At 38.2% G+C, this 16,543-nt stretch overlaps 2 protein-coding genes across 2 annotated transcripts in view; both read right to left on the reverse strand.

Moving 5' to 3' along the window:
• Nucleotides 1-16,543, reverse strand: part of LOC6505194 — a 63,602-nt gene that overhangs the window by 33,545 nt on the left and 13,514 nt on the right. The window lies entirely within an intron of this gene.
• Nucleotides 12,628-13,334, reverse strand: LOC6505193. The gene has a single exon (XM_001965487.4). The coding sequence runs from the start codon at nt 13,253-13,255 to the stop codon at nt 12,719-12,721; it is 537 nt and encodes a 178-aa protein (XP_001965523.1). The 5' UTR covers nt 13,256-13,334; the 3' UTR covers nt 12,628-12,718.

Raw genomic sequence — 16,543 nt, forward strand, 5'->3', positions numbered from 1 at the left:
TGGCAGGGAGTCATCCGCTAGCTCACTAGCTAGTGGGGAAAGAGAGGCAGGAGGAGGAGGAGCTTCAAACTTAACTGAACTGAAATGATCCAAAAGGTGAGGCTGAGTGGCTGAGAAGCTTGGAGACTGAGAGCTCGAGAAAAGTGCAAGTGATGCTCATGTTGGAAATCAAGTTCCCCCAAGAGATTGGTGGCGGAGAAGGACGAGGCGATGTTCCTTTAGGAGGGGGGATGACTACTGGAGGAACCCTTTTTGCCAGCACTCGGATGTTGGGATGTTTGCGCTTTTGTGTGGACTTTTTTTTAATGAGCCTCTAATTGACATCTGCATTTATTTCGCCCCGAGTCGTCGACAGTCGGCGGTCTCCGGTCGTCGGTCTCCGGTCGGTCTCCCATCGATCAACAGGGCCAGAGAGGCGGCCAACCAACCGGCCAACCGACCGACCGACCGACCAAGTTGGCCAAGAAGGCAACCAGCTCGATTTGGAACGGAACGGAACGGATCGGATCGGGAGCGAAGAGAATGGGTAAAAAAAAAGAATATTTTAATTGGCATTTTAACTAAAAGTGTTTAGGCTTTAGTTAAAATTGTTGGCCGCAAACTGAGTGGATTGTAGAGTGTGGAGAGTGGAGAGTGGAGTGCGGAGAGTGGAGAACTGGTTTTCCCACTTCGGCACGTTCAACCCAATTAACGCGAGTCTCTACCCCTCTCCCTAACCGCTCCCTTCCTTTCTCCAAAAGGCACAGAAAAAAAAATTAAAAAAAATATTAATACTTTGAGGGATTAATTTTTATAACCAATAAAGTTTTGGGTGGAAAGGTAGAGGGGTTCTTTGGGTTAAGAGTCGGTTATAAGCTGCAGATACTCTTAAGATGGTTTCTTTTTAAGAAGTAACGGGTATTATATGGTCTAGTATAAGATACTATAATAATACTATAAGATAGTAATAGGTACTAGTACTAGTTATAAAAAATTGTGTAGTCTTATGCTATTAGACCTTAGTTTTTTGAAGATTTCTTTAAAAAGTATCAGTTACCAGGCTCTATTTTAAGGTAAAAAGTGAAGTATCGGGTATAAATAATCAGAAAATAATAAAGAAAAGTATAAAAAAATATTTAAAAAACATACAATAACAAAAAAAAAATAGTATAAAATATTATTATGGTATATAGTACTAATTATGGTAGTAAGTATTATAAACAATACTATAGACAAGCCAATATTATATGGTTTTTTTTGGAAATAACATTACAAGACCTAGAAATTCTCAATAATATAAAGTATGTATATAGAGACTATATACTCTCTATAACAACTCTCAACTATATACTCTCTCTTTCTCTATCTTATAACCCAGTACCAGGTATCATATACTCCACAAAAATACTCAAAATTAATCTATAATTTATTTTCTTCCAGTGCACTTTGGAGGATAATGGCATGCCCCGCTTGCGTATTATGCAAAAATGAATATTGCAAATTGATAAGAACAGAGGGAGATAGTTATATAAAGAAGAAGAAGAACAGAAAGAGAGAGAGAGAGAGAGAGAGAGATGGAATGTGGAATGAGATGAGATAGAGAATCATTCTTTGTCGGCTGTCGGCACATAAAGCGAATGTCGCACGCACTGCTTGCCTCATTTACCCAAATCGAAGGAGACAAGGCCCCAGAAGTTGCCTTCAGCTAATGATGATGTTGCCACAGCATCATCATCATCATCATCATCATCATCATGATCATAATGATGATCATTGTATCGCCCCCCTCCCCTTTGTGGGGGACAAAAAAGGGCAAAGCCAAAAAGGAAAAAAGAATCAAAAGCAGCGACTTGGAACTTAAGGAGTACGCACTACCAATTCTTCTCTCTCCAGTCTCCACTCTTCACTCCTTCTTGTAGATGCTTCTTCTGCGCCTTCTTCTTCTTCCGCCGTCCTGGCCTTCCCTTAAAAGCCAATTAAATGTGAGATCGTGTAATTGGCAAATTAATTTCAAACCAATTATAATGAAAACGACCACAAAATACGAAATGCGGAATACGAAAGAGTGAACAAGACAACAGAGAGCGAGAGAGATGTATGGTAGCTCCTCTCTAGAAAAAAAAAGGGTTAAGTCACACACAATCTTGACTTTTATACCAATCTGATTTATAACTGTTTCATTATTCAACGCACCACACAATATTTTTCATTTTTACGCCACAAACAGGACAAAAGAGAGAGAGAGAGAGAGGGAGAGCGAGAAAATAATAAAAATAATTATGCATTTTATAAACAAGTTTCCACCCCTTAATTTCCTTTCAATTTGCATATAATGATTAGGGAGGGTCTGGGGAGATCCGATCACGATTCTCTCACGATCTCAATCTGTCGTCTCTAGCCATTCACGTGCTCATCTCTAATTGCGGCTCGAATGCGGGTCCCCCATCCACCCCGCCCCACCCCACCACCCCACCACACATGTTAACTTTTTAATTAACGAGTTTTCTTTTTCGATTTCAATTTGCCAGGCCTGGGATTGGGGATTGGGGATTGGGGCTCCGGTCGACTTGGCCGCCAACTGCCCACGAAACTGGCCCCAGAGATCTTGCTACAGTAGAGCCTAGCTATAAGAAACTAAATAAATTTTGAGATTTAATTTATAATAAGTATATTTTAAATTAAACAATAAATTATAATTCAAATTAAATAATTAATATATATATTTTTTTTTATAATAATTCGTTTTTATTAAGTCTCTACTGTACTGGAGACTGCCTGCTTTTGGGCGCAACCTTAGAGCACTTTTATTTTAATTTAATTTAGCTGCCACAATCCCAGTCGCATGCTACCAATTGCAGACTGGCTTTAAGCCTCTCTTCCCCCTCGCCCTCCCCCTCTCTCTTTTTAAGCGTTGTTGCCACAACAAGTTTCGGACTTGGGGACTCTGGGAGGACTCTGGGTCCAGCTCGAAATGAACGCAATGCCATTTATTAATAAAATATTTGCAAATTGTTGTCATGTTACCCCGCCCCACCTACTCTCCACCTACCCCCTTGCCCCCCAGGCCCCCTAGCCTTTATAGCCACTTCCCACTGATCGTTGGCCGTTCTAGTTGGTTGCAAGAGTGTCATAAATTAAAGGATTCACCGGAGGGGAGTGGAATGGTCAGAGAACACGCCACAAGATCCAGAATCTTGTAGAAGGAAAAGGGCAGTTGCTGTTGTTGGGGGTGGATGGTGGAGAGGAGGAGGAGGGGTGGGAGGCACGAGGGCTGAGTGGCAGGAGGGATGGAAGGCCAAAGGAGAGACACGGCCTAAGCAAGTTGTTAGCATTAAAGCGGCACATTCGCAATGTGTGGCAATTACACTGGCCTGCAAGGGGCAGTTAGATCAGAGATCTTTTTTTTAAGGGACATTTTTTATATTTTTTTACTTATTTATTATTATTTATTTATACTTTTACTTATTTATTATTATTTATATATAATTATTCTTTTATATATATATATATATATATATGTATATTATATATTTTTTTAAGAATTATTAATACTAATTTGATTATTAATTACTTTTTATGTTTCATTTATTATCTTGTACAATATTTCACTTATTTATCCTTTTTTTCTGAAATATTTTATTTAAACATTAGCATTTTTATTAGTTTCAAGTTACAAAGTATAAAAACAACCTTAAAACTTAAAAAATTGCATATAGATTTATATAATATTCTAACCAGCTTACATATTTAGTTATTTTTAGCTCTAAAATGTACAGTTATATAAGAACTATTTTATTTTAATTTATATTTGATGTTTTAAATCGTTTTTAAAATATTTAATAAGAAACTTTTCCTCAATTTTTTAATAAATGGTTTTACTTTCCAAAATATGAAATAAATTTAATAATTTGTAGCTTAATGGGCTAAAAAAACTAATATTTTTTTAAATTATTATTAAAAAAAACCGTCTAATAGAAATGTTACTATAATTTATAAATTAATAAACAAAAAAAAACTATATTCTGTCCGAAAGAACACCATTTTTCACCCAAAATTTTGACAAAAAGTATGCTATGATTTTTTCCCCCAAAAAATAATTAATTTCCTTTTCCCTGCTGACCAGTGTGCCAAGCAGAAGAAGAAGCAAAGAGGAGGGAGAGGGGTAGGTGGCATGAGCGTGAGCTTGAGCCTGAGAGGGCGTTGCATGTAGGTGCGTCTCCGTCATCATCAGAAACATGGCCCGCTACTGTGCAGCTCCTCTGGTCCGCCGGCAGCTCCTTCTGGACGGGATCTCTGGATCTTGAGGTGCTCTGGAGGTGCGCGTGCGCGGTCTCTTCGAGATACAATCTCCAGAGGGGGAAGGGAGGTAGCCAGACAGGCAATAAGCCTTACTAATAGGCAGTTGTTGTTGCTGTTTCTTGTTGGCTTCCCTTCTTGGTTGCCACATTTGTATGAATAATTTAATTATTGTTTAAATGTTAATTAATGCAACCTCTCTCTCTCTCTCTCTCTCTCTCTCTCTCTCTGTTTTTGCACCTTTTTCTGGCCAAAAAGGAGGAGAGGAGGAGCAGGGAAAGGAACTCCCCTTGACAGACACGCATTTGGCATTAATGGGCTGCCTGACTGACTGACTGACTGACAACAACATCTCTCGACTTGGAAATTAAATAATGGAGGGCTAGTACAAAAAAAAAAAATATATATATATAAATAAAAAAAAAAAAATAGAAGACCAGAGTGGGAGGCTAAGAGGTGTGGGCGGATGGGGCATGCAAATGTGTGAAATTTGCAATTAGATGCTCCTCCAACTGCCAAGATCCCCAGACTGAAGTTGGAAGATGTTGGGGAAAAAAGCACTTCTGGGAGTGCCACGCGGAAAAGTGTTGCTTCTTCTGCCACAAGGAGGCAACAACAACAAAAAGAAACACTAACATCTATCCAATAACAAGAGAAAATATTTTAATTGGATAAACCAACTGGGGAAGATCTTGCCACTTTTAACACTCTAATTATGGATTCAGAAATAAAGAAAGGCGTGGAGTTAAAGGATTGAGTTTCTAGAAAGGAAAGAGGTTACTAAGACCATGGATTTGGATTTGGATTAGAATTATGGGTTTTGTTTAAAATAGATTGTTAGTCCATTATACCACTAGGAGACTTTCTAAAATGTTTCAGTTCTTATATTATTATTTTCCCCACTTTCCTAAGCACCTATCTATAATCTATTCTTGTTAAAAACTAAAAGATACTTTCCATCTTTAAGTATCTATAGGAATATACCTTATATTATATTTTATTTTATAAGGTATCCTTAGGTTAGATATCTCTAAGATAATGATCTTTGGGGATAACTCTCCTAGAATGATTAATAAAAAATCACTTAGTTTTGCTTTTAAGTTTCTGTAAGTATTTAACAACAAACTTTTATATTTTAACTAAAACATACTACTGTTTTTTGTTGATTTTTCATTTTTAATAAAAACAAAGATATGTATTTATTCACTTTTTAAGAAAAATCAGAAAAAAAAACAATCACATTCCACTTCCCATAAATTCTTTATTATTTTAAGGTAAAATTCCAACTAAAAACTAAACTATAAACTAGATTTAGAAACACAACAGAAATTTAATGAGAAATGCTTTTTGATTAAAATGTATCTAAATTTCGGAAGATATTTCCAATTGGAATGTTTTCATAAAAAAAAAATATCTTTGAAATACAATATTCCTTAAGATTTTTTTAGAATTTCTATTGTGCATATATTGTGAATAAGTTAGAATAAAATATCTTTGAAGAACTAGAAACCTTTATAAAAACGGTATTTTAGTTTAAAAAGGTTTCAATAATTTTTGTAAAGAATTAGAATTAGAAATTTAAAATACTTTCCATTAGGATTTGTTTGTAAAGACTTCACTCTTTTGGAAACAAAATAAATAAAGATCTTAAACTCCCAAAAACATTCTCTTTGAAAGCCAAAGTTAAGCCGCAAAGTTCCTAAGAATAAAAACATCCTTTAAAAAAAACCCCCCACATCCTGCCATTATTTCCGTTGATTATTTTGCCAAGTTGGCTTCCTTTTTCAATATTTTCTGCTGATTCTGGGCGATTGGGGTTGCAATTCTTCTGGCTGGTGGCTTCTGGCAGACTCTCTTCCCGGCAAAAGAAATCCGAGACGGAGGCAATTAACAAAAGTGGGGTCTGAGGGGGGAGGTGGGTGATGGAGAAGACTCATCTTCGGTTCTTAATTTTCTTAATTAGAACAAATGGCGCAAAAAATAAACAGAAGAAACAGGATCGTCTTCTAGTTTCGACTTACATATGCGGAGAATTGAGTTGTTTTTGTTGTTGTTGTTGTTATTGTTGCAACTGCTACTGTTAGTGGTAGTTGTTGTTGTTGTTGTTTTAATTGCCACTGCCGCCTGCTCCTGTTTCTGTTTTATGTTTTTGTTGTTTGTTGTTGTTACTCTTCGGAAGAATTCTTCTCTTTATTTATTTAGCTGCGCTCGTTTATTATACAATTGTTGTTGTTGCTCTTGTTGTTGTTGTTGTTGTTGTTGTTGTTGCTACTTGCCACACAGCACTAAGGAATGCGTTTTTTGTTGCTTTTGTATTTGATTTTGTGTTCGTTCGCTTTTGTTTATGTTATTCAATTTGCGCTAATTGAATGCGAATTCTCGCCACTCGCACGCACCAAGGCGAAGGCCTGACAAGAGAACTAATCTCTCTCTCTTCTCACTAACACACACCGGCGAGAGAGCGCGAGCAAGAGAGAGCGAGAGAGTGACTAAAGTTTGGAGCTTTGGTGGGGGGGGATGGGTGGCAGCGTGAGATCGTTAACCGTTAGTTTAGTTTGGGGTGTTGTTTGGTTTTTTGGGTGATATTTAGATGAGTGTGTGTGTGTGAGTGAGTGGGCGCACAAGATCACTCGACGAGAAGAGAAACGGGCACGAGTAGCGAGGTCGCGAAGGGGCCGTGTGCTGTGGGTGGGGGCGGGATAGCGACACCTGCCGCACACCAACAACAATAACACTGACTGACTGGCTGACTGACTGACTGAGTGACTGACGCACGCACACACTCTCTCGTCTGACTCAATTAGTTAGATCGTAAATCTGCATATTTTAAATAATTGCTCACGGAGGGGGGGCTGCTGCTTCTGTTGCTCCTTTTTTTTTTGTAATTTTATTTTTGTGGCATGTGTTTTGTTGGCTATTTTTTTATTTAAAAAAAAACACACACGCGTACGTACACCGAAAAAAAATGTATTTAGCTAGTCTGTTTAGTTTTGGCCAAATAATGACTTTGTTTTAAGATAGCTTTTGATTTTAAATTTTATTTATTTTCTCGTTCTCGTTCTCGTTCTCGATCTGTTTTCGTTTTGTTTTTGTTTGTTGTTTTGTTGTTTGTGGAACAAGCGCACACACGACCGCCAGCGCCGAAGTTCACTTTGCGAATGTGCCGCTTTTGGGTCTCGAATCTGCTGCTAAAGGCTGCTGCATGAATGAAACTGTTGGTGGTTGCTCTCCCGCACTCCCACTCTCTCTCGCACGCACACACACACACTCGCTCGCTCTCTCTCTCTCTCTCTCTCTCTTTCTGGCTTGTTGTGATAAGCCTAAACCACTGAGACCGGCATCTGGCTGGAGGGGGAGACCTCTTCTAACTTTCTCTCTTTCCGCTTGGAGCTCTCTCGCACTCTCTCTCGCCGGGTGTGTGAGTGTGTGCGCTTCCAAATGCGAGGGTTGATTCTGTTTTTGGGGTCTTGGAGCCCTGCGATTGGATGCCGCTCTCGGCTTCCAGCTGCCTATCACAGGTGCTCCGCTAGGGTGGCTCTGTTAGACAGCTCTGTTAAGAGCTCTGCACCTCGCACCTGGCTAACTGTAAAGCTGCGTAGGCGCACCTGTGTCACCTGTTCGTAGGTGGAGCTACAAAATAGTTTTTATAATTTTCAAAGGATATTTTTGTTCTTTTCTTTTTTTTTGTTTGTGCTAATGCCACCCTGTTAGTAAGGGCAACCCTTTTTTTCTCTCCCCTCCCTCCTATTATTCCACCTTGATTGTTGTTATTGTCCCGTTACTAATACTAATTTTAACAACAACCACACAATAAATTAACTCTAACAGAGATGAAAAAAAAAAATAATGATATCCAAAAAAAAAGTGAAGAGAGGCAAAGGGGTTGAAGGGATGATAATGATGATAAAAAAAAAATAAAGAAAAAAAAAAGACAAGAACCAGGAGCATCTCTACTGGTTTAAAACGACTCTTAACTCCACGGGTGGGAAAATAATGTGTTGCAGGGGCAGTTTCAGTTACAGGCCAGATCCGGGCATTATTCATACATAAAAAGCCAATTAAAAATTTATAATAAACCACGCAACAACCCCCAAAAAAAAAAATAAGAAAATAAAAAAAATTAAATGAGAAACAGTGGGTTATAATTGGTAGTGGTTTTTAAGGATATAAAAATTATTTAACAATTTCTTAACTATTTTTGTCTTATTAAAATATTTCTTAAATTAAAATAATTAATGCTAAGATACCCCCCCTTTTTTTGAGGACACAAGCACCTTTGGCACTAAATTAGATGTAAAATAATGAACATTTCAATTAAAATAATTAATATGAGGCAGCAGAGGGCAAGGAGAGGGAGAGGGAGTGGTAGTGGGGAGGGGTGGGGGTAAGGTGGGGTTGAAGGACACACTAAGCACTCAATTAACCATTTTAATGTTTATGGATCAGGTTAGCCCTGGAGAGGATGCGGGATGCTGTGCTTTTTAATTATAATTAAACATGCGAGCAACTGACACAGGCCGCGATGGACTCAGGGGGTCACGAGTGGGTGGTTGGGTGGATGGGTGGGTGGTGGTGGATGAATGGCCTTTCCAACCACACCACTCCACCATACCCCCCACCTTCTCTAGCGCTTTCTGCTTAGGACATAATCACTTAGCCGCGTGCAGAGCCCTATTTTAAATTAATTCTGCTCAAGTGCGTTTCTTCGCAAGAGACACAAAATGTGGGGGTGGGGGTGGTTGAGGGGGGCAGAAAAAAAAAATAATACACGTGGCACACGTGAACGGTGTGAGGGGATGGGGGCTGCGGTGGTAAGGCTGCCCCCATTTACCGTTGGAATATATTCGCGAGCGAAACAAATTGCACGCTAATTGCTCATGTTCAATTAAAAGCGGTAGCGGTAGCCGAAGCTCAAGCTCCCCAGTCTACACCGAAAATAAAACTCTTCAATCCACCCAAAAAATAAAATACCATTAAATATTTCACCAAAAGGCTCAGGTACCAACAGAGATGGTCACTAAGGTAAATAAAAATAAAGCTAGAAATTAATTATTAGAATTAATATTACATTTATTTTAATATTTTTCAACAAAATAAGCTGAAACTTTTAAAACTAGTATTACTAACTATCAAAAACTATCATAAAAAATGTAAATCAATTATCTAGAAAATCGACCAAGTTATTTGTATTTTGATTTTTATTAAATATTATTTTTATTTAAAAATTTTTCAATAAAATCAGCTGAAACTTTTATAACTAGTAGTATTAACTATCAATAACTATCATAAAAAATGTCAATTAATTACCTTAAAAACCCACCAAGTTATTTGTATTTTTAACAGAAATCTAGTGGTTCGGGGAACTCAGGAACTCAGGATCTTTGGAACTCAGAAAAGAGGCTAAATGGGTATCCCTTAGCTGGTCACTGGCTCTCTCTCTCTTTTCATTTCTGTGGCTTTGGAATTTGGCACAAAAACACACGCACACACAGATGCGCTTTCCCACAAGGACAGTGTTGGGGGGTTGGAAGGGCTTTTTGTTTTGGTTTTGATCCTTTGCGCAAATAATTGCCTAATTGTCTCTGGTTCGGTGCTTGGCCTGTGCCTGTCGTCCTGTCGTCCTTTGGTCCTGGTCCTGCCCTTGTGATATGGAAATGGAAAAGTGGAAATGGCAACGCATATTTCTTACGCAAATCCATTTCCATCTATTAATTGGCAGCCCTCGGCAGCTGCTCCTTCAGAAAGTGAAGCCTCTGCCGCAGGACTCTCGCCCCTTTTTTTTTTAATGATATATATATGTATATATTTTTTTTTGTAACACAATTAAGCGCTTGTGCAAATAAAAAAACAGAGCTCATAGTCAGTACCCTCCCTTCACTTGAAATTCAAAATAAAAATAAAATATCTGGTCATGGATCTGCTAGTATTTTTGATAAATAATAATATCTTAAGGATGCAGGATGCAACTCTCCTGTTGTCATCAATTATTGTATATTTTTTCTCTTATTTTTTTTTTTTGGTTTTTTTTTTTTCGCACGCTTCTTTGTTACCAGCAATTATTATTACCGGCTTTTTGTCAACAACATATTGGCTTTACCCCCTCCTAAATTATTACTCCCCTCTCATGCAAAACAATAACTGTAAAGGATCTGGAACAGGCCTGGCAGGACTGCTTTTGATTTGTCGATTGTGATTGCAGGGCATTGTCAGGACCCATCAGGACCCGTCATCGCGGTATCGAATTACAAAACTTCAACAATTGCATTTTTTAAAAAATTCCACAAATCAACAGAATCAACCGAAAGAGAAGAATAATTTTCAAAAAAAAGAAAAACTAAAGAAATTGGAATGAGGAAAGTAAAAAGTCAAAAAGTCACACAATGGTTTCTAATTATGGGGTAAGTTGTGGCTTTTTTGTTTGGAGACTCTTTTGGAAATCTCAGAAAATAAAACTATATCAGAATAGTTTTTTAAGATTGTGTTTTTCAAGGACTTGTATCAGGATCAGGATAGTTCTTAAAGATATTAAAAAAAAAAACTATTTCCCAGAGAATTCAAGAGTTTCTAATAAAAAAGTAATTTTTTGAAAACTTGTAACATGATTTTCCGATATTTTTATAAAAATATTTATCGATTAAATCGAATAAATCAATCTCTCTTCAAATAAATCTCTGACATTTAGTCCTAAGATCCCAATTTTCGATATTTGTATACAAATATTTATCGATTAAATCGATTTCAATCGATACAAAAAAAAAACTACAAATAAATCACTAACTTTTAGTCCTAAAACCCAGCTCTTGACCTTGAAGAGATCCACTTTACCTGTCTCCCCTTCAATAGACTAATGGCCCAAAATATTCCCTAACCCTTTACTTAGTCCTGGAGTACCTTAACCCCAAGTAGACCAAAGGTGGCGACACTCCACAGCAAGGTTAGGGGGTAAGGGGTTAAGACAGAGCTTGATAAATGAGACGGCGACGCCTACGCTTCAAAAAAAGCGAAAAAAAAAAAAAAAAACAAAAAATAAATAAATATTAAGCGGCTGTCGTGGCAGGCGTCAAGGCAGGAAGGGTTACTGGTTTCTCTGATTTTCCGATTAAGTGATTTTTGCCCGAGTCTGCTTGTGGCATGCCACAGCGTGGCAGTGGCAGTGGCTACGTGGCAGTGGCTACGTGGCAACGCCGATCAAGCCGCGATAAACGCGCCCCGGCCGCCCGGTTTCCGACCGAAAAAAAAAAAAATAAAATAAAAAAAAGAGATAGATAGTGTCGGGCGGCGGTTACGTGGCTGCGGTTGACACTGACACTGCCACACGGTTGCAAGTCAAAATTAATTAGAATTTTTCAACAACGGACTCGGGACTCGAATCAGAGTGGCATCTAGGGGATGCAACAACTCCAAGGCGGTAAGCATTAAATTGAAATCAGAACAAAACACACTGGAACGAAACCAAAACAAAAAATAAAAAATAAAAAAAAAATCTACGATCATTAATCATTAAGGAAAAAAGGGTTGACAAGCTGTGCTACTACTATTATATGCCAGACAGGGGCAGGGTTGCTGCTCCTGTTTCTGTTTCGGTTTCTGTTTCCGCTCCTTGACCGGAGGAGAGTTGTCGAGTCCGCCGAGTCAGTCACATCCGCCCGTAACAATTTGGATTTTCGATGGCAGGAGAGGGCAGGAGAGGGGGTAATGCATTTAATGTCCCTTGATGGGTTCTCCGGATAAATAAATGGGGAATATCATCATCGCTCCATTTGATGAGTATTTTTGAGGCTTGAAAATATATTTTCTATGAAAAATATTTAAATAATTGAATGAGTGACGGAGAGAAACAGGATCAGGATAACCAGGAGTTTTAAATTTATTAAAAAAAAAAAAAGGACTTGCAGAGAAAATAGTTATTGCTAAATAAAAATAATAGGTTTTTTAAAAAATAAAATTAATTAGTAATCAAAATACTAATATTTAAAACTTAATTTAAAACGAATAATTTTATTCCACAACCTTTTTATTCTAAACTTATTTTAAAAAGGAGTACTTTTAATTCAAAATCTAAGGTTTTATTACTTAATTATGTAACTAAATTATTCAAGTTATTTTTAAATAAACTGTTATATTTTTTAACTGAATTTTTAAGCCTTAAATATATTTTATATATATTTTTTTATTTTTAATTAATAAATATCACTAAAATCCTGAAAATTATTTCTGAGAGAAAAAAAAACATATTTTCAGATATATTTTAATAACTTAATTTAAAGCTTAATAAACTTGAAATATTTCCCACAAAAATGTCCCCCTTCTAAAAAATTAAAAACCAAAATAAATTAAATAGAAAATTTGTTTACTTTTAAAAAATAATAAAAATATTCAAAGAAGCATGACAATTAAAATAAAAAATCCAGTTTTTCGAATCACTGGGAGAGCCATCCTTCTCCTACTCTTCCTCCTCCTCCTCCTCTCCCTCTTCCACCTCCTCTCCGTTGGAGTCTTCTTGGGATTCCGGCTCCAAAGCTCTTCCCAGCTGCTCCTCCTCCAGCCCCTCACCCTCCTCGGCCAGCAGCAGCTTCATGGCCTCCGCACTGCCGCCGTTTAGCATTTCCGTTAGGGCTCTCGCGTTGCTCTGCTGCGTCATCAGCTGAGTGATGACGTAATCGGTGGTGGCAGGATTACCGAGTAGGCTGCTGCGCAATTCCCGGATGCGCCGACGACTGCGACGGTGAGAGCGCGTGGCGGCGTCCTCCTCATCGCCATGACCCTCCACCAGGATCTGGATGGCGCGCTGCACGTTGTTGTTGCTGTGGGCGAGAGCGAGACGGGCCTCGCCCTCCGGATAGCCCATTCCGGTGATCAGCTTCACGAGGCGCTCCGTTTCGCTGGCATCCTCCTTGATGGCCACGGCAGCGGCGCCTCCCGGAGATCCAGCTCCTTCTGGCGGCGATTTCAGGTGTTTTTCCACTTCAACCGATGACATTTTTTGCGCGGAATTCTGGAGCGGCCACTTTGGTGCTTTTCTTTTTGTTTATGTTTTGTTTTTATCGATTAATAAATCGAAAACGGCAGAGAGAGGGAGCGCAGAGAGGGAGAGAGCGGAAGAGGAGCTAGGAGGAGAGCAGCATCAGCTGTTCCCAACTGTTCTCAGCTAATCTCCGAGATCTCAGTTAGAGAGTGGGAACAGTTCAACTTCCCAATTGGATTTCAATGAGAAGGATATTTATTATTTCATTGAGAAGGATATTTATTATTTATTCATTATAGTTATTAAAATATTTAATTCATTATGTTAAATATTTCCCTTCGATATAGCCTTCGGGAGGGTCATAAGGCCATTCCCGGTGTTTTTGAAGGGGACCCCCTGGAAATTTTGGAAAAAAATCTAAAAAATATTTTGCTCCCAGATTTTGATGCAGAATGATGGGGAATTGATCCACAAACCATTTAAAACATTCCGATTGGGAATCGGATGAATATTGGCGGAGATATAGCCTTCGAGAGGGCCATAAGGCCATTCCCGGTGTTTTTGAAGGGGACCCCCTGGAAATTTTGGAAAAAAATCTAAAAAATATTTTGCTCCCAGATTTTGATGCAGAATGATGGGGAATTGATCCACAAACCATTTAAAACATTCCGATTGAGAATCGGATGAATATTGGCGGAGATATAGCCTTCGAGAGGGCCATAAGGCCATTCCCGGTGTTTTTGAAGGGGACCCACTGGAAATTTTGGAAAAAAATCTAAAAAATATTTTGCTCCTGGATTTTGATGCAGAATGATGGGGAATTGATCCACAAACCATTTAAAACATTCCGATTGAGAATCGGATGAATATTGGCGAAGATATAGCCTTCGAGAAGGCCATAAGGCCATTCCCGGTGTTTTTGAAGGGGACCCCCTAGAAATTTTGGAAAAAAATCTAAAAAATATTTTGCTCCTGGATTTTGATGCAGAATGATGGGGAATTGATCCACAAACCATTTAAAACATTCCCATTCGGAATCGGATGAATATTGGCGGAGATACAGCCTTCGAGAGGGCCATAAGGCCATTCCAGGTGTTTTTGAAGGGAACCCCCTAGAAATTTTGGAAAAAAATCTAAAAAATATTTTGCTCCTGGATTTTGATGCAGAATGATGGGGAATTGATCCACAAACCATTTAAAACATTCCGATTGAGAATCGGATGAATATTGGCGGAGATATAGCCTTCGAGAAGGCCATAAGGCCATTCCCGGTGTTTTTGAAGGGAACCCCCTGGAAATTTTGGAAAAAAATCTAAAAAATATTTTGCTCCTGGATTTTGATGCAGAATGATGGGTAATTGATCCACAAACAATTTAAAACATTCCGATTGGGAATCGGATGAATATTGGCGGAGATATAGCCTTCGAGAAGGCCATAAGGCCATTCCCGGTGTTTTTGAAGGGGACCCCCTGGAAATTTTGGAAAAAAATCTAAAAAATATTTTGCTCCTGGATTTTGATGCACAATGATGGGGAATTGATCCACAAACCATTTAAAACATTCCGATTCGGAATCGGATGAATATTGGGAGAGATATAGCCTTCGAGAGGATCATAAGGCCATTCCCTGTGTTTTTGAAGGGGACCCCCTGGAAATTTTGGAAAAAAATCTAAAAAATATTTTGCTCCTGCATTTTGATGCAGAATGATGGGGAATCGATCCAGGAATCATCTAAGATCTTCTTGAAATGCTATTTTCGAAGCAATAGTCCATTTGTGTGGCAAGTTGGAAGCAAAATATAATCGCACTTTGGAAATTTTCGAGCAACAGCTTGAGGAGGATGTGGGCCTGGGCGGAACAAGTCCCGCAGCTGCTGCTAACTTTGACTTCTATTTATGCGTTGGACAATTTTAAATAATCACCCCTTTGGGAAATTTCGAACAGGATACCCTTTCGCATCCTATCCTGCCACCCCGAGCGGAACAACTTGTGTGTGTGTGTGTGTGTGTGTGTGTGTGTTATTTACACTGATTTATTGCCATTTTCTTTGGTCACTCTTTGTTCGGATTTGTTTTCCTAGGTGGCCGGGGGGCGGAAGGGGGAAGCCGGGCGGACAGGACACACAACAAACAAACAAGTGGCCCGTAAAAAACACATAGCCGGAGAAAACCCTCATCTATCACAATTTCTTGGCCCGGTTCGCTTACATTTTTGGGTTTAAAAACGCATTATTTGGCTCTTTTGGTAATTGAAGTTTTTAGTTTTCATTAGCCTGTCGAGAAAAATAATAAGGGGAGTTGGCTTGACTTGGGCATCGGCCTGACACCGTCCCGAAGATAAATTGCACATTTAAATTAACCCATTAACGAGCCTGGGCCACCAGCACCCAGGACACTCTCGAGCTGGGGACTTGGAGCTAATATGGGCTACAAAATCCATATTTATGGCTTGATAAAAACTGGGATTTAGGGTCCTGCATGATAATGAATTTTGTTTCTTATTCATTATCATTATCATTTTTGGGTGTTTTCTTTTGCGAATAAATTAAGTGATTAAATCTGGTGGAGAATAAAATATTTTTTGGATAAAATATTGTTTTATTATTTTTTCTAGGAAATTGTAACAAATTTTAATAAGAATTAAGACAATAAATCATAATAATCATTATTTTTAGGTTATTTATTTATTAAGCTTATAATTCTCACATAGTTCTCAAAAAAACAAAGAACAAGTAACAACCCTTGTTATAATTCCCAACTGGATTAGGAAAAATAGTCAAAAAACCTATTAAAAAAAGCAAACTAAAATTATTAGATGAAAATTTTACAATATTTTTTATAAAAGATTTAAAAAAAAAAATTTATTTCAGCTAAAAAACCCATTAGTTTTTTAAAGATCTGCATCTGTATCCATTTCCGGGGTTAAAAAATAAATAAAACTGAGATATTATTTTTGAAAAATATATCTCTACCTCTCCTAAATTCAATTTTCTCAGATATTTCGTTCAGCTACGTTCTAATCCCGTCATAAAATAAAATACAATGGAATACAATACGGCCAATAAAATCAACAGGAGCGTTGTAAGCCGATACATTTGTGTGCCAATTGCCAAAAGTCGATTTTAAAACGGAAATGAAAAGTTCTCTCCCCCTCTTTTCGTCGTTTTTCAATTTTCCCAGCAAAGAAAAGCGATTGAGAGAAAAAGATTGAAATATGTGCGAAACGCGTGTGTGTTTTTGGGACAGAGATGGGAGACGGAGTCGGAGTCGGAGTCGGAGATACTTATCCCCGGATAAGTCAAA

The sequence above is a fragment of the Drosophila ananassae genome, chromosome XR (assembly GCF_017639315.1).
Source record: "Drosophila ananassae strain 14024-0371.13 chromosome XR, ASM1763931v2, whole genome shotgun sequence".
Taxonomy (NCBI): Eukaryota; Metazoa; Arthropoda; class Insecta; order Diptera; family Drosophilidae; genus Drosophila; species Drosophila ananassae.